The 27,889-nt window shown below is 34.7% G+C and overlaps 1 protein-coding gene across 1 annotated transcript; it reads right to left on the minus strand.

Moving 5' to 3' along the window:
• Nucleotides 1-1,933: 1,933 nt before the first annotated feature.
• On the minus strand, nt 1,934-27,889 carry LOC110457198 (KAT8 regulatory NSL complex subunit 1-like). The gene is made up of 8 exons (XM_021508360.1): nt 25,873-27,889; nt 19,742-20,595; nt 9,609-9,708; nt 8,432-8,517; nt 6,673-6,813; nt 6,155-6,422; nt 5,676-5,844; nt 1,934-3,855 (listed from the first exon to the last, which is right to left on the minus strand). The coding sequence occupies exons 1-8, from the start codon at nt 27,219-27,221 to the stop codon at nt 3,142-3,144; spliced, it is 3,681 nt and encodes a 1,226-aa protein (XP_021364035.1). The 5' UTR covers nt 27,222-27,889; the 3' UTR covers nt 1,934-3,141.

Below are 27,889 nucleotides of genomic sequence, written 5' to 3' on the forward strand. Positions count from 1 at the left end.
TTCTGATAGCTTAAACATAATAGAGGGAACAAATGCATCATCCAATTATTCAATTCATATATGTATGGCTATATATATATGTATTGCTGCAAGTAGGACTACACAAGATTTAGTATACAAGTATAAACATTGGTGAAAGTGAAAAGCACCTGAAGCAAGGAATGTTAACAAGTTTCTATTGATGTAAAATATGGTAATTCATAACCATTCAATATGAATTTTGAAAGGTCAGTGAAAAGTTATCCCCCCTTGACATGGTGGCCAATTTAACTAGATTAATAGTACATGTGCAATTTACCTGACTTTGCAGGGAAAAAGACATTTTAAAGGTAACATTCTCTGGAGAAAAAAGTTTGAAGTAATGTTAAAAAGATGTTGTTTTTTCTTACTGTATATGAAATTATCAACAAATATGTGCATCACCAGCACTGTAACAAAATTATAGGTATAAAATATGAACTAGAGGCAACGAAATGCTTGCCTTCTTTCAATCTTAAATCATATTTCAAGTGAATCTGTAAGTATTGTGTAACTATCAAACAGAAACAAGGTCAAAATAAGTCAGTTATGATCATGAGTAGCCAAAGGAACATAAATCAGTAGTGATTAACATCAATAAATAATAAAATTCTTGATCAAATCTTAATTGAGAGAAACATGATTTCACAAATTATTGAGCACTGCAAAATTTAAAGAAAAAGCAAAAAAGATAATTGTCCAAATAAATCAAGTTTTCTTGGTTGTTATTATGCAACTATTGAAAAGTCATACATGGAAAAAGGAACCAGGAGATAACAAAAATGCATACATTTCATCGACAGCACTATATATCAAGATCAGAATGGTGGGCAAATTATGGGCAACCTATGTTCAATAGGTACCCTTGACCGTTACACATACATACATTGTTGACAACAGGGTTCATGACCATTCATAAGTCCGGTGCAGATATGACCGATGATCAACAATTACCAAATATAAAACAAGTAAAACTAGTAAAGTCTCTTTGAACACATCACCTCAAAAACAAAATGCAATCATTGTATGTTTTTAATATACTTCCGACTTCTGTTTAATATTTGAAAATGCAAAATTTTAGAAATAATAATTCCAATGCCATTAATTTCAGTACATGATTCTTGTTTCAAACAAGAGGCCCATGGGCCTTAACGGTCACCTGAGTCTACAGTATTTTTTTTTTTTGTTGAAATATGTACCAATTTGAGTAAAAAATAGTATAATGTTAACTTAACTTTGTCAGGACCATGAGCTGATCATTCCTAGACCAATTTTAAGTGAGATCGGCCTATTAGAATTTAGTAGCAAAATAGCGGCCATGGCAGCCAAATTGTATTTCTGATTGACCCGAAAAATAACAACACTTTGTCAGGACCATGAGGCGATCATTCCTACCAACTTTCAGTTCAATCGGTCCAGCAGAACTTGACTTTAAGTTTGAAATAGGTTTTCAAAATGGCGGCCGTGGCGGCCATATTGGATTTCTGATCGACCCGAAAAATAACAACACTTTGTCAGGACCATGAGGCGATCATTCCTACCAACTTTCAGTTCAATCGGTCCAGCAGAACTTGACTTTAAGTTTGAAATAGGTTTTCAAAATGGCGGCCGTGGCGGCCATATTGGATTTCTGATCGACCCGAAAAATAACAACACTTTGTCAGGACCATGAGGCGATCATTCCTACCAACTTTCAGTTCAATCGGTCCAGCAGAACTTGACTTTAAGTTTGAAATAGGTTTTCAAAATGGCGGCCGTGGCGGCCATATTGGATTTCTGATCGACCCGAAAAATAACAACACTTTGTCAGGACCATGAGGCGATCATTCCTACCAACTTTCAGTTCAATCGGCCCAGCAGAACTTGACTTTAAGTTTGAAATGTAAAATGTTAACGGACGACGGATAACGGACGACGGACGACGGACGACGACGGACGAAAACGGATAGCAATAGGTCACTTGAGCTAAAGCTCAGGTGACCTAAAAATGTTATCTTTGCAGTTACCATCAACTTGAATAGCAAATTTTGGTCAAAATAATTTGATTTGAAGCAAAATCTTATAATATCATTGTCACTAAAATAAACACAGTTTTCCAGTGAGCAAATATCCAAAGTATGTATATGATTCATCATACATAAATCATAGTTCCTTGTGGACAAAAACAAGTTGGTAAATTGATATATTTGAACAATAGTAATATCTGACCAGACAATTGCACAACATGCATGGATAATAATCAGAGACCCTTGCAACTTTCAAGCACACCTATTTACAAAATCATGGCATTCAGTCAAAAGCTTTCTACTAGTCATTCAGACAGAAGAAATTTTGACCCAAGCAAAATCCATGATGGTCTCAACCTTCTTCCTCCTTCAAAATATTTCATAGCACTTCAGATATTGTGGATTTTAATTGATCAATTCCCTTTGCTTCTCACTCCGACTTCACAGTGATCTTAGTCCGTTCCGACTAGATCTGTAAGGTTAGTTTCTCTTTGCCTTGTGTATATATATATATATATATGTATCTGTGTTTATGGGACATGTTTGTGTAGATATATAGAGTAGAACAGTCAGCACTAATGAGTTCTGTAACAATAGGATTTACTAATACCTTAGCTATACATTACAACAGCAATGACTTGCAGTGTCCCATCTCTTGATCTTGCCGAATAATAACACAGTAAATCAGAATGATTACACTCACTATCTTTCGCCTTTTCATGAAATATACAGTACTTACTTACAATAAGCATTGCATATTCAAATCAAATCAGTCCCAAAGTATCTTCCAAACCTGGAGGATTACAATGACATTCCACCCATATGCATAGGCCTCGGTCTTCCTTTCCACAGAGATTCTAGGCGTTCTCTTAAGACCTCTGGTCCTTCGGCAGAGATTCTGGGTCATATCCAAAGGCCTACAGTTCTTTTTCGGAGATTCTAGGTTGTCTCCATGGCCAGTCCATTTATGAGTGGACATAGTCATCAGCCTTGCTTGGATATAAAGACTAAGACTGGTTAATGGGGCTACTCCAGTTTGGTACCTTGGCTAGATCGTCGTTGGGAGGCCAGGGGTGATTTTATGGCGATTCATGCCCAGCATTATGTTGGGATCATCTCACCGTTTCAGTTTGAGGATGACAGACTGCTTCAAAGGAACCTTCTCTTTATCTTTATCTTTATCTTTATCCCCATTGAGCATCCATTCTGGGTCATTCGGATCTTCCCCAACAACTGACCCTGATGAAGTACTTGGGAGCGGGGAGCATGGATGACTGCTTCCCGACATAGAATCTTCTTGCTGGGGATGGTGGCTAGTGCTGCTGTACTCGCTCATAAGAGATATGCGTGCGCTGGAGATTCGAGCACGACGTACATGGACAGCTGGAGGCTGAACCGTCTTCATTTGTTCATAATCATCTTCTGTTAAAGGGAAAGTCCTATCTGGCCATGGATCAACAGAGAAAATCTCGACCATCTCATATAACTGAGAATCTCGGCTGTTTTCATCCATACTGGCACTCATACTGAGGCGCCGAGAGGAAGCTGAACTACTCCGCCTCCTGAATGCCTCGTCTTTGAATGCCTGAGCCTGTGCCTGCGGGGTTGGAGAGGGGCTGGTGGAGAGAGGACTCATCAATGGAAGGATGGGCTCATTTACACTTATATCCATTGGGATATCGTCAGCCATGGCAGGGGTGCGTGGCTGATCCTCTCTTGAGCCTCGTTGTCTCCGACTTGGGTATTGGATGAATGATGTAAACCTCTTCTTCTCCTGTACTTCACAGATCTTGTGTCTGTCGGCAAATGATTCATCCGATAAATCCTCCACCTAAATGGAGAGGATAGTAATTAGACGTTATTCAGAGCTCAGTAACAAAGCCCAGGTACCTTTTTTTTCCGAGATGTAATTGTTGAAGTTTGACAGAGAATATTATTATTTATGCTATTTTTTTTTAACTCAAATTAAAGCCTGTTTTTTTTAATGGAAATCTCTTTTATAAGCTTAACTCACAAGGTCTCATACATGACAGATAAATTGAGTTTTGTCAGATTTGCTCTTGAAATCCATAGATAAATGAGAGGTGAACATCAATAAATGAAATGTAATATCCCATATATAACCTTATGGAGAGAGGATGACAAAGGAAATGTCTGTCCAGTATAAACCATTTAAATCACGGCTGCTGTTTACTGGGAAACTTTTGCTGCAGTTTAATTTTCGCCTTTTTCATCTACATAATGATTGTATAACAGCAAATTAAATGTAAAGGACAAAAATTGATTTCATAGACATAGGGCAAAGGTTTGACTAGGCGAAAAATTCCTAGTAGACAGTATTTATAAGGAAGCCTTGTAAGATATGAAAAGAATGAAAATATGTAACACAATTCCTTACATCATTGAAACACTTATGGACTTGGCATTTGATCACTGTTTTTGTACACTTCCATATAAAAATATATCATTCATAAAGTTGTCAAAAAAATGAAAAATAAAATGCTCAAGAACTGAAAAATATGGACAAATAGAAGTATGATCACATAGGTATACGATACAAAAATATTCATAGGAATTAAGATTACAAAGTAGGTAAACCAGAGATGGTGTCAAAGACACCAAAGGCTCGCCTGTTTAAAATTTTATAGTATTTAAACATTTGTTTGTAAAAATGTTAAAAGTTCAAAACAGGTCAAAAGTCCTAAAATAAAAAAGAAATTATTTTTTAATTTGAACTTCACTTAATCAATAGTATACCCCACAGGAACCTTCATACCAGATATCAGCATTGTAGTACACATATTAAATGACTGACAAGCTTCTAAATAACTTGCATGTAAAACTTTAACGTCGATGTGCTTCAAAAAATGTAAGTACAAAAATGGTCGAAAATTTCCCAAAATTTGAAATTATTTATCAATTTTCACTACAATACATCAATAGTATACCCCACAGGAACCTCCATGCCTAATATCAGCATCCTAGTATACAAATTTAATGAATGACAAGCGTCTTAATAACTTGCTGGTAAAACTTTAACTTTGAAGTGCTTAAAAACAAAACTTAAGTACAAAACATGTAAAAAAGATCAAATTTTCAAATCATCTTTTAATTTTCACTTCATCAATAGTATACCCCACAGGAGTTCTTCGAAGAGGCCAGCTAAAAAAGAAGTCCTAAAAAGTTTGGATATTTGGGACAAAGCAAAAAACAAATATTACCTCCCTTTGACCATATGATCATAATTTCTCTACAGTGTGCCCAATAATATTATGTATCAAGAAAATAGTTGCATAAGTGACTGTTTATGTATTTTAACATCCACAGGGATATTTTTTTATAAATGTTTCCTTTCTCCAGTTAATAAACCTACTAAACTTTAAATAGAATCTTAATCATCTATGAAACCTACCTTTAAATAGAATCTTAATCATCTATGACAAAGAAATAACCCTCATCAGCAAGCTTTAAAAGACATTTACTTTTCATTTGAAAACCAGTGAATCTGAAGTTAAATGTTTAGCACCTCCCTGAAACTCACTTTTGCAACAAATTATTTCCCTTAGTATGCAAAATATTTCAATACCACACTGGACGTGAATAGAATCGCCTATTTTCTGACATGAATATCCTAAATGTCAAACAGTTTACCTCTTCTTCTTCCTCCTCCTCCTCCTCCCCGTCCTGTTCTTTAGGAACAGCTACATCTCCTGGACTCTCGGGTCTTTCTTGCTCTGTTTCCATCTTCTCTTTGATTGCATTTGTTTCCTCTTCTTCCTCCTCTTGAACTTCCCCATCATCCTTGGTCAGGTCTCTCCATCTGCCATTGCAATCAGTGACAATTATACTTTGAAAATTATTATCAATACTCTCATTCTTCTTCTTTGGAAATAACAAGTAAAACTTCTTTATTAAATTACCACAGAATACTTTAAAACGAAATTTTTTAATTTCAATAAAATATTTCATGAACTTGTCACTTTCAATGTGTTAGTAGTAACAACCATGCAGATTTAAAATCAGAAATATGTAACTCTTGTTATAAGAAAAGTCTTCTTTTTTCCCTGATTTTTTTTTTTTGAATCAGTTCTGCGTTATATCATGATGTGTCAAAACAGAACAAGTCTTACTTAGGTGTTACAATCTCCTTGTACTGGAGTTTCTCCACACGAGTAGAAGCAGCCATACTGTAGGGGATGACAATGTTATTGATGTCATACTCGCTCTCCCGTCGACGTCGCCACTGAGCCTCTTTCATCTCTTTTAGGGTGGAGGACGGTGCACTTGATGAGAGTGTTCCTCCTTCCTTATTGAGTGGAGAACTCAGTAAATTCTTGCCATCCATCCCAGAATAGCCATCAGTATAGGATAGAGACAGGTTGTTGTCTTGTTTCAGTGCTACAATAAAGAACCAAGTAATGTAAAGGTCAACCATAGTACCATTTAACCTTGTTATGTCATGATGTCACTATATATATAAAACACAAATGGGGAGGAAAACTGGGAATTCAAGATATACATTCGAAGTAATTATTTTAAAAGTATTGCCCATATTGATACTATTCAATCACACAATGATCTCTAATTATATTCTCTTTCACTGTTAAACAGCATTAAGAAGTAGATTTAGTTTACAATTCAACCATACCCATAGCTAGCTGAGCCACTCTTCGTCGCTTCATGTCAGAACGTGCCAGTCGTCTTTCTTTTGCACTCTTTTTCGGTGTCATGGACAATCCTGCAGATCTAGACTTGGTGGGTGTTCTTCTCTCATATTTGTTACGTAGTTCTAAAAGAAACATTGAATGTTTGAATTTCAGTTCTGTTAGAAGACGAAATACAAAGTTTCTACAGTTTCAGAAACATCAAGTAAAGCACCATGATTTTATAACTTTTGTGTATTTTTATAGTGCAATATAATCCTTCATTATGTTATTTAAATAAAAGTTTTAAATTGGTACAAAAAGGGTTATTTTTAAGTGTGCAACAATGTCTGCATGTGCTAGGTTTAGCGTCCCAAGGTGTTAAATATATTAGTTTAATATGCTTTCTACAAACTATTTATGACATTGTGTCAAAAGTGACAGCATATATTTGTGTTGTTCCTTGGTGTCATATCAGACTTTTTTTAAAGTAGAATTAGAATTCAGAATATTGTCTCTCTAGAAAACAATGTGACAGACAAAGTGTCCTTCCAGTAGGTAGGGAAATATTGACATCAGGCCAAACAAACTTGTTGAAATTCTGGCTGTGATCAAGGCTCAAAATACCCCTGCCCTCCTGGCTTTATTGTAAAATTCTAACTTCAGCTAATAGTGACTTTGACCTTTGGCCCATCATGTCCATAATCAGCCTTGCCAAAGGCATTCAAGTTAACATACCTGTGAAATTTCATCTGAACCTATCGAGGAATATGGCCGAAAGGCAACACTAAGGATTCCTACAGTCAAATCTATTTTTACTAATAGTGACCTTGACCTCTGACCAATAAATTGTCCTGCCATATATACAGATGAAACAAAAGTAGATGTTTTTTGTTGGTATGGTACATCTTCACTACATACACCAAAATATTTACCTAATGGCAAAATTTGCTCACCAAATCTTCAGAATAAGGGCAGAATTGCATTGAATAGCACATTCAAAATCACAAGCAGCCTTGTTCAAAGCTGTTGTTTTATTAGAATATGATGCCAAATGTTCAGCTTTAAACTCCCATATTTCTTTGATCAAGTTTCATTTCTTCATTGTAGCCATTTTGAAAAAATAATATGTAGTAAATTAAGTGATACTCTCATTAAATACCATATATTTATTACATTTTTGCCAGTGAAATATCGGATTCTATCAACTTGATAAAACTGATATCTTTCACACTGTGACAAATATGAAATGTAATATTTTCACAGTGTGAAAATATAACTTTTTGGTATTGACCAATCATAACGGTATCTTCTATTCGCTCCATTCAAAGGCAAAGATTTTTGGTTCAGATTCAGATGATCGGTTTTGCCCTTTCAGATTCTATAAAATAGGTTATTTCTAAAAAAATCAGGTTGGTAAGTATGGATTATGAGAAGTTCTTTTTACACAACCAATAACATTTTCCTATGTGACGTTATACAAATATATTCACTTTTTCTTAGTACTCCTGAAAAATGTTGGTATTCTACCATACTTGTGAAATATGTATTCAAGAAGAAATTATTAAATACTATTTATATACTGAAAAAGTGAAATTATCCTGAAACAAGGATAAGGCTGCATAAACCTAGAGGCCCTAAACAAACAACCAGAGGTTTGATCGGGTTTCTTTTGCATGAATTGACAGTCAATGTCCCCCTTCTTTCACAGGAATACTCTCCAGCCACTTGATTAGTATAGGCTGATCTTTATTATTGACTTACTAGCAGAAGAAAGAAGAGCAGCGGCAGCACCCTTGGCATACTTGGTCTTCTTGTTGACACGCTGTTGGCTCATCAACTTTTGTCGCCTGGTTTGCAAGGGAAAAATACTGTCAATCAATATGTTGGATTTCAGAATCAAAATGTTACAAATTTTGTGAAAGGTAGTACATTTGTATTTTTTAGTTTTATGATATGTTCTACACTTTGTAAATGAATAACACAGGAAGATTCTTCTACAATTTTCTTTTCAGGCCACTTGAAAAATTACATTCTAATAGTTTCTTAAAGAGTATACCCTAATTTTGCATAGTTGTTCACTCGACCAGTTTAAGTCCTGGTTCACATGTTATCATATAGCTAGGAAAGTTTCTCTGGTAGTAAGATATTTCAGCAAATACTGAAGGTGCAATAATGAAATGATACAAGTAAGCTATCTAAGAAGACCTTACTTTTTTAGAAAAAGCAAAATCAAAATTTGAAAGCAAATGTAACTTCTATACAATTTGAGTGTTCAATGTTGATTGTAAACATGATTAATACCGTTTATATTCTTCCAGAAATATAGAACATTAGAGGTACAAATGCATAGATTTCTAATAGAACATATTTTGGTAAAACATAAACATTCAATATTAATTACACACATTGAGTGCAATAAACTTGGTCAATCAGTGTCAGTTACGATAGACTGAGTTTCTTTTACTAATACTTTATCAAATATATGTCCAAGGGGTATTGATTGAAAATATTACATGTACTTAGTTTGAACCTAAAATTCTTAAGTTTGAAATGTTAGCAAAGATAAAAAAAAAAAAATGAAAATATAAAAACCCTTTCCTTATTGGCGCTAGTAATCTTATCTACACATTAATATACCAAACAGTATGGTATTATGTAGGTGGATAATGTCTTCACCCATTTGATTGAAATGTATATAATTGTTGGTGAGTAAAGGTACACATTTTGAACCTAATTAGGTCAGAATGTTTAAGACAGATCAACAAAATGTTAAAAATTGGACAGCTTTATTATGGACCTTCCAATGCAATTAACGGTCAACTACAACTTGCCTTCTCTCAGTTGTCAAAGCGGTCAAATATAACACCTTCTGTCAGTTGTTAAAGCGGTCAAATATAACACCTTCTTTCATATGTCAAAACAGTCAAATATAACTCACCTTCTCTCTGTTGCCAAAGCCTTTGCACTTTTCGGTGGTGGTTTGTTCTGCCATTCTCCGCTCTTCAGAAGTGCCTCAAAGTGAATAGGAAGTGGAATTTCTGTAAAAACACAAAATAAAATCACCAGGATTATCTTTTGATCGAGAAATAAATCATTATCAGTAATTGTGATTTTGAATAAAAGTATATTACAAAAACTTCTAGACTGGAATAAAACAGTCTTGTACCAATTTAAACTACAATCATCTTGACAAGACCTTATCCTCCCCTTGGGACAACAAATGCTGTAGGATGACTTGTGTTTGTGATGTTGAGGGAGCAGAATTTGAAGTGCTAAGGGCAAGAACTCTTTTTATCAAATAGTAACTTCCTTAAATTTCTTTATTCAAATCTACACATCATGTATTTTTATTTGGCTAAATGACAATTGTACACAACAAATAGTGTAGGAGTAGTTGCACTTCAAATGTTTTGGAAAGCCAGAAGTTATTTCTATATACAACCCAACAATGCATATGTGAGTAAAAATACAGGTACATTTACCAGAAAGCCTACAGGTCAGACTGTCTCTTTTAATAATTACATTGACAAAGCATATTTTTATTGAGTATGACATGAAATTTCCTGACATTATATAACTATACTGTTAAAGTATTGTTTCCATGCGTCCTTATACAAATTACAATGTACAAATAAATTATGAGTTAAGGAAAAATTATTGACTACAGTATACATAAAGAAGCCCGACTTGAAATTTGACCACATGAACCTGATACTCTCAGCTATATACTGATATCTAGACTACTAATATACAATTATCTAATTAATGTTACAAGTAAAGTGATACATTCCAATGCTTATAAGAAATATGTAAGATTTATACTGAAGCATAGCATATATACATGTATTTCTACAAGTTTAAAGCAATCCAGTAGTAAACCAACTATTCATTATTAAAACAGCTGGAAATGCCATAAATTATCATGTCTGCATGATTCATACAGACGACTGCAGGTTTGTCATTACATAAAGCCATAGGTTAACCATAGTATTTCATAATGCGAAATTGTGAAATACTAAAGACATCAATTAAAGCTCCACTTGTACCTAATTTTACTGTGTTGTACGTATACCACTGGAGACATTTTGTTTTTCTCCTTTCCTTTTTACAGATTAATTATATTTTAACAGTATTTGACATTCTTTATTCATCCTTGTATATCATGAACAACCTGAATCTTTGGAAGTATTTTAATCTAGTCTACATGTATTCCAGACATACAAATCGAGATTTACTTGCACAATGTACAAGAGTAGCACATGCTCTGTACTAGTATTATCGGCATGTATGGCCTTTCAAATTCTGTATGATTCACCTCATTATCTGTACTACATGTCTACTCTAACTAGAGAACCCACTAACCCTCAACTTCATAGTGGAATAGTCTCATCATTGTTAAAGCTCAGAATGTGGTCGGAGGGGAGAATCATATCCTAGGCTTATATTTCCTGATTATAGTTTCTTCAACCCGTTACCTAATACCATTGCTCTACATACTTAATACTATACCATTGCTCTACATACTTAATACTATAAGTAGTGATACACATTCACACATGTGTGATGTGTAGTAAAAAAAAATAATTAAAAAATGGTTCCCATTAAATAACTTCATGTTTGTTACTATAGTCTAGACACAATGGACAATTTCATCATACTCATTTTCCCTCGACTAACATGGTTAGTTTCAGTCATCAGCATTGCATTGCAGTACCAGTACTGTATGTACATATTTCAAGTATATGGAATATATTCAATAATGGAACAAAATTGAGAGAAAATGCATGTGCTACTTTGTAAATCACTGAAGCGCAGTCCTGACAAGGGATCTTAAAAAATTGCCTATTTCCAAAACATTTGTCATTCCTCCTGACATCATGATGGGAAATATTACACCACATTGGAGTCTTAATTTGTGTAAAGTGAAACACCTGTACACATTTGTTTGGTCCTTAAACCAGGGAAGTAAGTTACCTGATACACCAACTGAACATAACCTCTTCAACAAAGATCACTCATGCGTAAACACACATTGGTATCATATATGTGTCAATAAGGTGCGCCCTTCATGATCACATGACCAACACATTAAAGTTGAAGGTTGTCATGAAACAGTAAACAAATTCTTTGTGAATTATAGTAGAGCAGTCAATTGACTTTAAATGTTTGTAGGATTTATCTTTGTCATCAGTCATGGACTATGTACAACATATCTTAATAGATCATCGATTATATTTCTTCACATGATTACCTCATTTGTATATAAAAAAAGATTTCAAGTGTCAACAGATTTCACAATTTAATTCCTAGAAGAAACCTATATATGGCTATCACAACTTAATAAAATATGAAGAAATCTAGGCATGCTTTCAAAGTGCATTTGTCTTAGAAGTCTTGCTAATGCTTTTCAAAGAATATGGCTTTTGCCAATAAGGTCTTTCAAGAACAAGACGAGTCCTGACATTTTATTGAAACGTACAAGAATATATGACTCAATTTCAGGCCAATTCCAAGCATTCAATATAAAAAGGAAAAAATATATGATGCATACTTGTACTCTTATATTACTGTTCTTATTCATTCAAATTATTCATTCCTTCTTCCTCATCGAGAAACCCTGTTTAAAATCTGCAAGGCCTATTGATATGACTCTTATAATCAATCAAATGACTAGACCATAACACTCTAATTGTAACTGAAGACTGCAGATTCTAACTTTTTGACAGCCACCAAGTAAAGCTTGCCCTTTGTTTTAATCTAAATGACTAGTTGTGCTTTCAACTTACAAACAAATATTCAAGGCAGATATCATTGTGTAAGAAATAGGCCACCATCAATAGTATACACAGTACAATGAAAATGTGTCCTATTACACTGCCACTGGTGGCAACAGAGCATGTTGAAATATCAATTAGTAAGTAATTAATTAGGTCAAAGGACTTTCCCACCATTACAACATCACTGGATACTGGGCAATCATGTACATGTATATATAGCAAAGAAAGGCTAGTTATGTAGCTACACTACAGGATAGCATCTGGTAATTCTATAGATTACAAAATCAATGCCGAGCTGATAACCAGTAGCACCAGCTGTCTATATTCCATTATCACTGACCAATTTGTGTGTTCACATGATCAGCAATTAGCATTGCAACCTGTTGGTAAAGAGATGCATCACTCAGTGTGCTACTGTCCCCAAGACAGCAATTCCAAAGCTTGCTATACACCTACAAATGTAGCATCACATAGCAGCCTTTTCTTTCTGGAAAACGTATCTAATCTTGAGTCTCGCATCCAAATTCTGCATGTACACAAGTATCATGGTATTTAACGAATAAGAAAACTCTAAAATCATTCATAGGATTCCTGTCTGCTGCATATGTGTACAATGGCGACTGTTGTTGTCATCACCATTTCTGGTGCTCTATTATAGTTCATTTTCAATTTTATTTGGACAGATTTAATCTAGGGAGAGAAAAGAAAATCATTTCTTCTTTGAATTATCAAAATTTGAACATTTCCTTTTTAATCTTTTTCAGAATTCTGATTTCTATCAAACATTTATCAGATTTTGAATCTCTTAAATTGTTGAAGTATAGTCATGTCGTGTCAAGAAAGTATGCCGTATAAAATTTTGTATTTATAACTTTAAACTGTATGAAGTGAAAACCACCATTTAAAATATGCAAAAATTCCTCTCAATCATGTGAAAAAAAGGTAGATTCTCCCAATTAAATGTAAAGAGCTGGTATGACGGACATTTTCATCCTGAGAATATAAAACATTCAAGTGTCCTCCATTGAAAAATGCATATATATATATATTTGTCACCTTGGTATAAAACATTTGTTTTCAACCGAATATTGAATCTAATTATGTACACTCATAACAAAAAGCAAGGGGTGTTCTTTGAGTATTGATCCTAACACATCACCTTGATTTGTAATTGGGGTTGTTATTGATCCTTAACACCTACACATACTATTACCTTGATAACAAGCTGGGTCATACCTTCTCAGTATTGATTCTATTATTTTGATATAAAACGGGCTGTCTCCTAAGTATTGATCGTAATCATGTATAAAGTACTATCACCTTGATATAAAACAAAGGTTGTCTATTGAGCCTATGTTCAATGCTAAAATCTGGATATAAAATAGGGGTTGACCTCTAGTACTGATCCTTATATATATATATGACAATACAATCCCCTTGACATAAAACAGGGGTTGATTTTTGAGCACCAATCCTAACTGTGCGCTAAGACCTTGATATAGAACAGGGGTTGTCTATCGACCCTATGTTCAATGCTAACATTGAATATACAATAGGGGTTGACCTCTAGTACTGATCCTTCTATATATATATATATGACAATACAATCCCCTTGACATAAAACAGGGGTTGATTTTTGAGCACCAATCCTAACTGCACACTTAAAGTATTTCACCTTGATATATAAAACAGGGGTACTTCCTTTGAGTATTGATCCTAATTGGTAACCATACATATCACTTAGACAGCTTCAATACCAGACCTGCACTGTACCATTTAACACAAGTTACTCTGTGTAGTGTGTAGTATGTGTGTGATACGTTCTTTGTCTGGATATGAGGGGGAACAATGCTTCCTTCCTTTGGGATAATCAATTCTTCATGGGACAGGAATTATTTATCAACTCGTAGAATGCCGTAATGATGTGCATACTCTGGTCCAATACTTGTATATTGATTGGCTGCCTCCAAAAATATCAGCAAACAATTTGAAGAAGTTTCATTTATGTCAGTGTCAACTTGCATATGGCATCAATATTTGTTTGAAAAAGTTAAATATGATGCTTTGATGATCCAGTTTGCTTAAAAAGTGTTAAGGAATATGCATTTCAATTTTATTTGACTGTATATAATTGTATGGAACTTGCCTAACTGAAATACAAATAAAAATGAGAATGACCATTACTGGCATTAGGTTTAAAATGCAAGTTATCTTTTCTGCATAATTACTAACTTCTGTGGCTTCTATATATATATATATTGTTATGTCTTTCATCCCTAGCCTCAATCAATTGTATGTGAAATACAGTTGTGAGGCAAGTCCGTTAATTGGGTTAATACATTAACAGTCAAGTTACACACAAGTACCTTTTCACCTGTGAATTACCTTGGGTAGTTGTGACTGACCCTCTAACTAACACATCAGCGATACGGCTGTAAAGAATTTCTGTAGTACAAGGTCAGACCGTCTGGTACATCGTTGGGCATGTACCTATACACAGCTGACTTGTGTACCAGGTGAGGCTCTGTTATTTGAAAATAACAGGTGTGCTAAAATTAGGAGTATCATCAGGAGATAATTTTGTGGGTTTTTTTAACAGAACTGCTTATAATAACTAGGAGGGGTATCAGAAATCAGAAGTACCTCACCTAATTGGGAGGTACAGAAGTAACATACAATGCTTAATTTAATTGATATGTGTATGCATGAACTTTTTACACAGCTACAAGGAAGTACTGGTTGTGTACAAGGTAATTACTGTATTATTACCAGTATAGTGCCAGATCCTAGTACCTTTAAAGCATCTACTAGTGTATGTGACATGTGCAACAGGCCAACAGCTGAATGGAAGAATCTGGAATGATTACCCTCACACATGATGTACATGTACATCAATACCTTAGGCTTGGTATCTGAACACCTATATTTATTGTAAACACATTTCACAAATGCTAACCTGAAACATAATCAATGTCACAGTTATATTACCTATACACATTCTCTGTTTATGTACTAAAAGTCAGCCTAAACGACAGGTCACTAATGGTTGACCACAGCTCTACATTTAGGTAGATCTACTACAGTGGGTCCATAATATATATACAGTACACAAACTTTACATTATCTTACAAACTTCTTTTATAATTGCAAGCCATTATCATGAACAAATCATGCGTGAAAGCAACCAGGTATAATTTCAGCCAATGTGTACATGTAGCAGGAGGTAATTATTGTGTACAAGTGCTGCTGTGACTCACACCCGTCCTGTATACAAACACTCGTACAGTTAAAGTGCACAAGTCCTCTGTTATTGACCCGAGTGATGTACAATGACCTAATACTTAATTGAAACAAAAATGCAGAGGACGAAAAAAAGGTGGTTAGATAGCTGTGTGCAAGGATGAATGAGCTTTTTCGAATCTACCTTTATAGTTTTAAGATAAGGGAAAATGTATTTGTGGTTTAAACATGTAAAGTGGTAATTAAACATAAGTGGTTTGCTTTTTTTATTTATATAAATAGATGTAAAAAACCAAGAGAATGACAGTATTTACATTTTCTAAGTTTTAGGGTGTTTTTTTTGGTAGAAGATGGGAAAAGATAGCCATAATTTCACTTTTTCAGAGGTGAAATTATGTCTAATTATCAATCATTATATCAGCAAGTATAATAGCATGTCTGTTATAGAAGTCTGTTATAGCATAATTCAATAGAAATATTTAAATACACTTATACAGCCTGCTTTCGACTCGACATATAAAGAGGGTGGTCATAATAAAGGTCAAACAGGAATATTGGTTATTCATTAAATATTATACATAGATAATATACATGAATATTCTTTGGGAAAACATTTTATTTTTGACTATTTATAAATATATATAATAGTTAACCGGTGTTTTATTATTTCCAATTATTCTTTACTATGCAGGTATTCTCCCAGTGGGAGTTTAAATATTCTAAAATTTAGGACACACTAAAAAGCTTCTCTATAATTTTCAAATTAGTCTCTGGGCATGCCAGATGTTAGCAAGTTGGATACATATATACTAATAGTGTCAGGCAATGTGTTCCATATGGTATCAACTACCACAAATGTAAGTTTTATACTGTCGTGTATCGATCTCATCTGTTTAAAATGAATTTCACGAAAACCAAGGCTAGCAGATACTGGACTTAAGGCAAAAATCCATCTCTTCCAGTGTTGGACACTAACTACAAGACTTCCTGAAGGAAATATCCTAATGATGAAATAGAAAAATAACTTGACTGCAGGAAATATAAAAACCTTCTATTGTAAGGAATGGTTATATTAAGTAAAGATTACGATATTTGACTATCAACATGCAATCCCTTGTTTTTTGAAAGAAATATTCCCCCTAGCCCGTATGCTTCCATCTATAAGCCAGTCCCAAGCTGATAAAACTTGTTTCACAACTGTTGTGAAATGAAATACATAATGCAGAATATTCTGATTCTATAATTTAATCAGGCAAATGATTTTGTCATAAGTATTCACATAATTTTACAAGTCAAAGGACTAGTTTACCGAGTCCTTGCTAAGTATATGCAGTCAGGAACTTGAAGGTAAGTGGTAGCTCTAGATCTCCCAACACTTATTTCACAACCACCTAATTTTATGAAGATGCATTACTGAGGAAATTAAATTAAAGCATGTTGCAAGGCTAGCAATACATGTTCTGTACAAGCTGTAGGGAGACATATATATATATATATGATACCTAAAGGCAGGGGGCAAAGGGCAGTTTTTTTCAGAAACATGGATAAATTTGGCAAACAGGATTCAGTTCCTAGAATATCAACACTGGAAAGTATTGATTAAACAGGATGTAATGTTCCACTTGCAGGAATTCAACTTTCCGAGACCTTTATAGGGAGAGCTGAGGAAAAAAATAGACCTCCTCTTTCTCAGTTTCAGTTAATATACTGTATTCCATGCATGCACCAAACTTAAATAAAATGTAAACAACAAAGAACTTGAGCTTGTAGATTAATCTCTAGCTTAGACAGTGCACATAGATCTAGATATACCTATGTGCATGTGCACCACATTCAGAATCTTTCAAAGGTAGTGATGAAATCGAGTTTGACATCCACTTTTTTATATTCATTTCACAAATATTTTGCACAACGTAATGACATTCAAAGGTTTTCTCTCAATCATCATGATACAAATTTTACATAAATAATTTAAACAATTTAATATCAAAAACTGTTATGGACTGAAGTTTTCTAGCACTGTTACTGAAATTCTGAATATTATTTAGTATATATATTCCTTTGGGACTGGGAGCAAAATAGTATTAGTACGACAGCAGATGTGTATTGGAAGCTTACACATAGTTGGTTAAGATATGTAGGCACACATAGTTGGTTAAGATATGTAGGCAAGATATATCCATCATTAGTAGACTATACAGCGCTTTGATGTCACAGAGCACTTAAGAACTCCTTAGGGCCCCATGTGTGACCAGGCATCACTACAGCCTAGATATATTTTGCCTAGCTACATAACTTCTATCTCAAGCAAACATAAAACTACACTTGTAAAAAAATCAATCAAACATGTCTGAAGGACATATGAATGAACGACCTTGCAGTGTGACTTTGTTATAATTCTATAGTGCTGACCTTGCCTTGTGTACTATAATCATGCCCCAGTGACTTCCCCACATTGGCTCTCACCCTTATGTGACCCAGACGAGATTTCGATCTTATGATTCAAGTGATCATGATAAAGGACGACTTCCACTGACACACTAGCTAAGTCATCAAAATGTGATGAATCCATACAACCTCTGGATCAAATTGTTTCTGATATATATATGTTCAAGAATGAATTATATAATATGGTTCAAATGTTCATAATTTTTATCAGCATTTTGACACAGCAATAAAACATTTAGTAAATTATTAGTAATCCAATGCTTTTCTTTTTTCTTTTTTTTTATTGTGTCAGACTAGTATTTCCAATTAGAACGTTTCACTGAAATTAGTTTACAGTTTTGCAATTATCATATGTACTTGTATGTATTTATTTTAAGTGTGGCAAATACCTATAATCTGTATGTACTATTGGACTTACATATATAGTTTTATATAGATATATTCATGTGCATTTGTGCAAAAACTAGGATTTTCAACATAATCCTTGCTAGAGGTGTCAAGATTCACCACAATGCACTTGTACCCCGATTATTTATGTTCAATTCAATTCACAATATATTTTTCCGGATTTTCGATACGTCACGATCTGAATATAAGTGTATGCTGCTTCAGCTGAAACGTCTGCAAGATGTTAAATTTCATTGGGTGATCTCCAAACCCTCAGCCAATCAATCGGCTGCAAGGATCCAATTTTCACAAAGCATTCATAACAAAATGGTGGACCGCGGTAAGGAAATGGAAATTTTTGATGCTCCGGCAAGTTTCAAATCAAAAGTGTGGAAATACTTTGGGTTTCCATGTATCAACGGCTTATATATCTCATTTTGTTGATATCTTAAAATAAAGGAAATAATCAAATCGTGGTACAAATATCGAGATACATATCAAATCGTGGGTAAATCGTGACAGCTCTAATCCTTGCACATATTTCTAAATGCCCAGTATATATATATATGGGTCAAAGAAGTAATATAGACGGTAAAATCACATATAACACTGGATCCACAGCTGTTTATCAAGATATGTGCCATAATGTGGTACAAGTTAGCAAGGAAGATAAGAGAAAACCAATTTCACCAATATCCATAATCGATGACAAAACAGCCTGGAATAAAATTCTTAATTGCTGCAATGAAAATTTTCTATCACACTGGAAGCTTCAACATTAAACCAAAATAATGTGCTTCAAAAATCTATCAAATCATTTTTGCCTTAAATAATAATACATGTAAATGAATATCTTATACCTACCTTGAATCACATACAAAATACATCTCAAATCTAAAGTACACAGTGGAAATCCAGTGGGGTTTTTAGGGCCTTTTTGTGGGGCTGATAATTGGCCCTGTTCCCAATTTAACCTTGTTATATCAAGACTGATCTTGATATGATTCTCAAATTTGCTGTTTTTTCATGAGGATTTCCTTTTCAATTGGTATATTTTCTTTCCAAAATGAGACAAAAGGACCCAATCCCAAATGGGCAAAACCCTGATGAGGGCCAGAAATCCAGGTAAAATAATGGTTAAGACTTCAAAAGACTGCTTTCCTGAATAAATTCAAAGGAAATTGTAACGACATGTGTATGATATTACAGCATCTTTTACCTTGTGTGAAAGACAAAACCGGATGAAATGCAGGGTCGAGGATGGACACGCGCTCCTGCATTGGCATGTTGTCAGGGTTGACGCTCTGGATGTTGTTATACCGCCCACCACACATAGGACATGATGACTTCGGGGGATAACACTCACAACGGATTGTGGATAAACGCGCTGCCTTACGACTACGTTGGTGCAAACCGGATGTCCAAAGAAGCTTCCGTTTCCGATAGCTCCGAACAGGCCGACACCGGGCCGCCTGACAAGTCAAATCGGGTGGGAATGGTGACGTTGGAATCTCAGGTGTTGATGCAACACTGTCCCCTGCTGGTCCGACTTGTTGTGTGTGTGGTGTACTAGGAGTATCAGAGGATGTTCCCGACGCACTGTGTTCATGAGATTGTCCTATCACGCCATTCAGTGGCTTTGCACTATGATTTTGCTGTCCCCTCACTTTATTGCTGTCTCCTGTATTACTACTGTTACTGCCCCCTTGTGCAGGGGAAAGACAATTGCCTAAAGACTTAGTTAATTTCGATGCCTGCATGTTTACATTCATGAGCAAAGTTGAAATGTTACACGGCGAGGCTTCATTTTTCTTTTGCAGGTTAGCAATTTTAGCGTCCAGCGGGGACAATTTGGAATCTGCTGCCTTCCCTTGTTTAAGTCGGATACTCAAGTCCTCGGGAGCAGGAGCCTCGCCAAGTATAACACTTCCCTTTGTGTGTCGTATTTGTTTGAAAATTTCACTTTGTTGTCGAATGCGGTATTCTAAATCTGACACTTGCGCCTGAAGCCATGTCCACCTAGATGCTACTGCTGCACGATCTGTTGCCCATTTCCACTCTGCTCTACGATGCCTGCAAATAAAAAATACAACTAATTCAAAATCATGTTCAAGCATACATAATAAATACTCAAAATCACCCTGTTGCAACTGCAAACATTTGATGTCATGATCAGATTTAATTTTAAAACAACTGAAAAGTTTTGAGCATACACATATAAATTTTGAAATTGAAAGGTACACTTATCAATTTGCCCGACATGTGCGACTTGTAGCAAATTTTAAAATGCTAAGGTCATTGAAAACAATTATTTCTTACTGTGAAATTATTGTGTTTGGCTTATACTAGTACAAAAAGATATTGTACATAAATCTATTTGAAAAGTCTTATTTATTATAAACTCATATATACTTATTCAAAGGGAGACAAACCCGATTACTTTGGAGAAACTTGATGGCTGATCATAAAATTACATGGAACAAGATATTCAATTTGTTGTGTACATATGAAATGAAGACTACCTTTTTAGGGGCTGTCAAGAATACACAAACCTATACAAATTTTCTAAAAGTATTCTCATTAGGTTTTAAAGTAGGTTGTTCATTCACATGCTAAATTGTGTTTTAAAACCTATGAATATTCTAAAAAATAGCCTGATCATGATCAAGTTCATGAAATAGAAAGAAAATTGGAACAAGGAGGGGTCAATTTCATTTTTGATGGCCCCCTCCAGGATTATCCCTACAATGAACAAATCCTAATAAGGATTTTTCTGAATTAATGACACTGAAAACTGAAAGATTTTACATTACTATCTGATCACGATACATAGTACTAGTACAAAGTAGAAGTTGAAAATCAAAAGTTGGAATTTTTTAAGAGAAAATATTTTAATATTAATCTTATTGGTATTAAACTAAAACCTACAATACACAACATTGACAACTTAAACCAGCATTGTTATCTGATGTGTGCAGTGCAGCCCTGATATATTCATTCATGAACATATTATTACAATGTAACAAATGTAATTAATATTGCAATTAACTGAATTAATTATCTTTTTGGCAATTTCAGCAAGGACTGACTAGTGACTAGTGACCTAACCCAACTGGTCCTTTAGACTTGTAAAAATATGATTATAAAATATGTATATTTCTTTTTGAAATTTCAAAAGCAGTTTAAAATCAGATATATTGCATGATAATTGTCAACATTTTCCCAAAAAAATGTTTTTATGGCAGTAATTATTTTAAGTCCCCTACAGGCGATTACTTTTGATATTTCGTGCTGTAGAAAGCGATGTTTCCTTATCAGGAAATCTTGGACTAGTTACATTGACAAAGGACTTAGTAAATAATCAATTCAATTAGTCCTGTGGACTACCAATCAAAAAACACTAGTGTCTAACCCTGAAAATCGCACCATATTCCCCCGAAACTGCCCACCAAATTTATTGCACCTTCCAATTTTATGACAACAAATTGGGAAATTTTAGCCAAATTTTCCAAGGGGAAAGGGGACTCAGTCCTACTCAGTCCCAATTGTTATTGTAGGAGAATCCCTGAATTCACTTACAAATTTTGACTACTTTATGTGGCTGCCTGTATGCTAAATTTGTCTTTTGCAATGAAAATAATATCAAAATGACTTAAAATCTAATCCCAATGAAATAATTATTTCATGAAAAGTAAGGAATGTGTCAAAGACGAAACCAGTGCAGTTGGCTCCAGAAATCAAAAGGACTATATACATGTATATATATAATATTTTCTACATTATATTATTTCAGATGACACTGCCTGGTGGCTGTAGTTTCACTTCCTGTGATATATACCAGACAATCAATACTATAACTTATAAATATATAAATGTGTCTGCATCTAGAAATCCAGACATGTACACCAGTAGTGTCACACCATCTGATTCAGCAATCCATAGCATGTGTACATCAACAAAGTGCAAATCATACAGTATCCACTCACCCAAACCCAAGACAAGTAAATTTTATGTTATATATGGCCGTCATACTGTACCTAGTGATAACTTTCCAACATTTACCATGAAATTATGGACTCGTAGAATATTTTTAAAATTTTCTTTACTTACGTTTTACTCTAATATATGCTAGTATTCTTTCTATGACATTAAACATAACTGCTAACATTAAATGTTTAACTACTTCAGCCAAGCTCATGATCACATGAGGACCAGCTAAAATTGGCCCTTAATTAATTTTGTATGATGTTACTGATTTAGCAAGGTGAATATGGATTGTATCAATCCAATTGTATATACATTGCTCTTCAGATAAATAAGTCCTCAGTACAAGCAGGGAAAGTTCAGTATATAGGTCAACATTATATGCAATAGTAACACATGGCAGATTGCCAGTATCTGACCTGCCTGGCCTTGGCAAGCCAATTTAGCCAATAAGTGACCATGACCTTTGAACAACAAACTTAAAGCTTTTCATAAAATGTAGTAACAACATAAACCCTTTTCATACAAATCTCTTTCACTTTAGATTCACAATCAAAGTTTTAAATCCTTTTCAATAAAGTAGCCATCATTCAAAATATAAATGATCCCACCCAAGAACCAGAGGCACACTAAACTCCATAAACCCCTACTGAATCTGTCTAATTTTCTCATTTGCTCATTCTATCCTAGAAACATCATTCATGAGAACAATCAACATGGTACGGATTGTTGTATTTACCTACTAGCCGGAACTACTTTTTATGAGAATCCCCTTGTCATGGCGAACTGAAAAGTTCCCGGTATTTGCAAAAAATATCAAAGTTTATAAAATCTTTGTATCAATCTCTACCAAATAAGAAAGGTATGTGATAAAAGTAACGAATCAGAAAGCTCAAGTTTATTGCGCGGACGAATATATATATTCTAGAGTGCGAGGAACCATCATTTCATCAGAACAATCAACATGGTCAGTTTTTTTTTTTACTAATATATATATATATTAAGGTGTCTTCAAAGAAATCATACAACATGCAATTTTGTTGTAATGAATTTATTCCTTGGAAACTTTCACTCTAGGAGGAATTACAAACAACCCCTGAAAATTAATAAACAAAGAAATCATAACATTAACAGCAATATGCAAGATATTATCATTATAATGCCACCTCAAAGTTAGTTAAATGCAGCAATATTTTCATTAAAATGTGTGTCTCTATCATGCTCAGAAAAAATAGGATAAGTAGCAGACTACTAGGTAGGCAATTGTAGGGTAGGTATACAATCCAGGGTAGTAGGTAGGGTAGGTCAATACCTGAAATGGAAGTGGTTTTTTTTTATTTGACCTTGAATCATCACACTCATTCTTTTACATCGTTTTTTTTTTAACTTGCATTTGAAAAATTATGCACATTTATTGATGCATGGGGATCAAGATTACCTGTAACAACTTTTAAAATGTTCAGTCAAAAATATACCAGGATGTGGCATCAAAATTGTGAGCATGGCCATGTGCATACTGTAATTTCAAGCAGTATTCAGAATTTCCTAAATGTATCTAAAACTTGAGAATATTTGAAAAACATTACATATCAAAATTATTCAATTAATATATATCTTTACATTCTGCACTGGACTGCAGCAAAAAAAATGTGTAACTGGATAACATTTAGAAACGGGAACATAAATACAAGTTAAATTTGCATTTGTGAATCTTGTTTAATTTAAAGAACAGGGTGTTGATATTTTAGGTAACTTGCTAGTAATACTCTTTAAATATTTACCAGATATAATGCTATTCTGGACCTTTGACAGGTGAAATACATCCATAATAACAGGCCTTGACATTTCAATGAACCTGTGCTACAGAATGCTGACTATACAGCTGTACTCGCTGTTAGCTTACAAACTATGAAGTGGCTGTTGTCAGTTCACATAGCTAGAGATCAAGTAAAGGTTTGAGTCGGGCACTAGGAAGAAATTTTGTTGTTGAATTTTGTTAGGTAATTATTTCATTAATTATGCATAAATATGAACCTCCCCCATTTGAGTTTCACATGCTAGCAAATCAATGGTGTAGTACTCCAAATGTACTATAAATAGCCAAGACAAACTGATGCAATACACATGGTTGTACACAGCTGCCAGACCTTTGACTGCTGTTGGGAAAAGAACCCATACAACTTTCTCACATTACTATAGATATTATAGTTTATACAGGGTACCTTACTTCTGTTCATATCCTCTTAAAGTAATACTCCATAGATTTTCATGCTAAATATATTGATCAATACGCCCATAATATCGTAACAGAAAACTTTTCTTGTGATGCACTGATGGCATATACCAAATCATGATCATCCACACAATCGTTAAATTAAATGGGTTTTTTCCAGATGTTTTCAATATTTCTTTTTAGATAATATGTCTATTAATAAAATCAAACCAGTTTCATACATCACCTTATACCCATAATCATCTTAAACTTGCCACATGTAATTCAAATATGCGGTAATCTATGCAATAGGGGATGGTCAATACAGACAATTCAAGGAAGACCTTTAGAATTGAACCAAACTTCATGTCTTCATTGATTTGCATCATAATGTTCCGATTCTGCTGCAGCTATTATATAATATGCTGTCAAATCAATTATAAAGAAATAAATATAATTTAACAAGGTTTTTGCTGGACTGTCGGTGTCACTTTACCAGTCTTGAAATTTCTTAATCAGTGATCAATACTATTCAACTGTTCATGATCACTCTGTCAATAGGCAGGAAAAATGGCTTTCAGTCGACCCTTGACATTTAACAATTTCAGATGTGAAATCACCTTTTCTTTTTAATTTGAAGAGTCTTAACATATTTAAAATAAACATGAGCCCTAAAACCGAAGAGTCGAAACTCATTGCTGAGATAAAATAATACACTGAAGGGTCTACTGAAAGCTCTCTGGTATGTTATGTCATGGGCCATTCACAACCTCAACATTGACTAGAAAGTGTGTCACTCTCAAAAACTAATGGTCCATGATCATCTCATCAGAGGGGCACACATTGTGTAAAATATCAATCATGCCATCGTAAACAAGTAAAATGTGCTGTTTATAAATGAAATGAGAATAATAAATGTCCAAGTCTCCCAGAATTAACACTTACAATATTATACCGTTAGCAATGTAGTAATTTTTGAATGTACACCAATATTAGAGACCATTTGCTTATACGATGCATTATTATCAACTGACCAGAATAAAATTTTGTTTCAATTTCTTTATAAATACAGTAACAGTGAGATATTAAGATACTGGTGTGAACAAAAACCAGACAGACACCTGTTTTGATGTTTTTTAAACCAGTATACTTACAAAGGATTTAATGTTGTCTTTGGATCTCTGTCATAGTAAATATCATCTTCATCACAACTCTCTCCTCCAGAACTACTTTCTGTGGCATCAGAATCTATGGCACTTTGTGCATGCTTCAAGTTCATAGTAAGGTGTCCTGCCACTCGACTGGATTCTGTACATGTTTCCTCGTCTATAGAGAGGACACCCTGTGACACGATGTCCTTTTCGCTTTTCGTCTGACTAACCAGACGCTGTAGCGATGTCTTGTTGTTATTGTTTGAGGACTGTAATTTCCTAACAAGATTAACAAGTGCTGCTGTTGACAAACTCTTAACATCTTCGCTCTGAAATAGGTCTGTTTTCAGATCATTGTTATTACTATTATTTGATTTTATAGTCTTTGCAACTGTCTGCAAGTTACTATTCTGAAAATTAACAAAACTGCTCAACTGATTTCTGACATGGCTTTCCAAATGATTTCCTTGAATGCGCCGTAGCCTTCGAATCAAGGCTTGTGTGCGCCTTTCTAACACATGCTGCTTTCGTCCTACTTGTTCTGATAATTCAAGTTTCTTAACCCCTGATTCACAGACAGTTTCAGCTTGCTCCTTCGATTTGCTAATTGATGTTTCACCGACATCTGGGCCGTTCCCCATTGAAGCAACCATATCAGATCCAGATGATGATACTAAATTGTTCACTGGAGCTCCTTGTTGATTTTTAGAAACAGTCTTGTTATTACTATGAGGAGTATGTTTAACTTCACTGAAACTCAAATCATTCACATTCAACGATTGTTTGTACGGGATATTGCGCTTTTCCGGAACTTGGAAATCTTCACGTTTAATTTGACTGATCAATCCTCCTTGTTTACCTGTGCTTTTTGTCTCATTAACAGAGTTCGTCTTGTTCATTTTCTCATCAGCCTGAATTTGATTGCCGTTCTGTTCTAAAACAGAAAACGAAAGAGAATGTTCTTGCGATATTTGGGGCAATTTCTGAACTAATTTTAAGTGTTTTAAATTTGCTGCAGTTATTTGTTTACAACCAACCGGTTTTAGTAGCCCTTGTTTGTGGGCCTGTTGTAACTGCTGCAAGGTCAAATGTGAGGTGAACCCCACGATGCCTCTTCCTTGTTTACCTTTGGCGCACGGTGCGCCCAACCTGTCCCGTTCAGACGATGCCGTCGATACCTTCTCAGCTTTATGATGGGCCAGTCCGTTCCCGTTAAGAAGAGGTGTTGTCAGCTCGGGTGACGCTGGGGGTGGGGATTCAGACAGTTTGATACGAGCTTGTGTGACCGCTTCCGTGAGAGCGGGAGCCATAGCGGCCATACAACATACTCTCAATGAAAGAGGGATCGACATAAACGCGACCTCCCCGTAATTTCTACCATCGGATATGGCAGGGTCTAGCGATCAAGGGATTCATAAAATATATTGTCCTTTATGTTAAGATTACCAAACTGCACAGTGATATAGTGCGACTAAGAAATCTTGTCGTCTTGTCCTAATATAATCACAGAGCACGTGACTTTTTTGTCATTCCCCGTCGAGTTTCACAAATGAAAACAAACCGCAAATCAGCTGTTGTCTCCTTCCAAACGCAGACCATTTCACCATTGTGTACATCCAATTGTCAGATAATAGTTCGTTAAGATGCAAGAATACAAAAATGCTGCCATTTCTCTGAGAAACGAATAATTAAATAGCAAAAAGGAGTGGACCACGTGATCTGGCCACGTCCCTTAAGCACACATGCATGAAGTTATGTCTGAATCATTTTCCGACGCTTATTATGCATTCGTTTTACTTCCTTCGTGCTAACACATTATCTGAAATGATGTAAAAATTCCTCTTCTTTCTGTTGATATGCTGTTCAGTGTAGATCATGTCCTGGAATCCATGAGTTTCTGCAGTAAAATGGAGTACGCCCTGTCATTCTTTCTGGCGCAGCAATGGCGTTTGGATAAGGTGTATATTCATAGAGCTCAATCTTCCATAGAGGAAAAATGCGGGCTGTCATTACCTCGGTA

Source organism: Mizuhopecten yessoensis, unplaced genomic scaffold (assembly GCF_002113885.1).
Source record: "Mizuhopecten yessoensis strain PY_sf001 unplaced genomic scaffold, ASM211388v2 scaffold9035, whole genome shotgun sequence".
NCBI classification, from domain to species: Eukaryota; Metazoa; Mollusca; class Bivalvia; order Pectinida; family Pectinidae; genus Mizuhopecten; species Mizuhopecten yessoensis.

What these genes read in the sequence shown, in the direction of transcription:
- LOC110457198 (XM_021508360.1), bottom strand. Translation starts at nt 27,221, where the DNA reads ATGTCGATCCCTCTTTCATTGAGAGTATGTTGTATGGCCGCTATGGCT. An exon ending in AGTGGCTCAGCTAGCTATGG is followed by an intron (nt 6,423 to 6,672) that starts GTATGGTTGAAT and finishes TCTTTATTGTAG; the next exon opens with CACTGAAACAAGACAACAAC. An exon ending in AAGGAGATTGTAACACCTAA is followed by an intron (nt 5,845 to 6,154) that starts GTAAGACTTGTT and finishes TTGCAATGGCAG; the next exon opens with ATGGAGAGACCTGACCAAGG.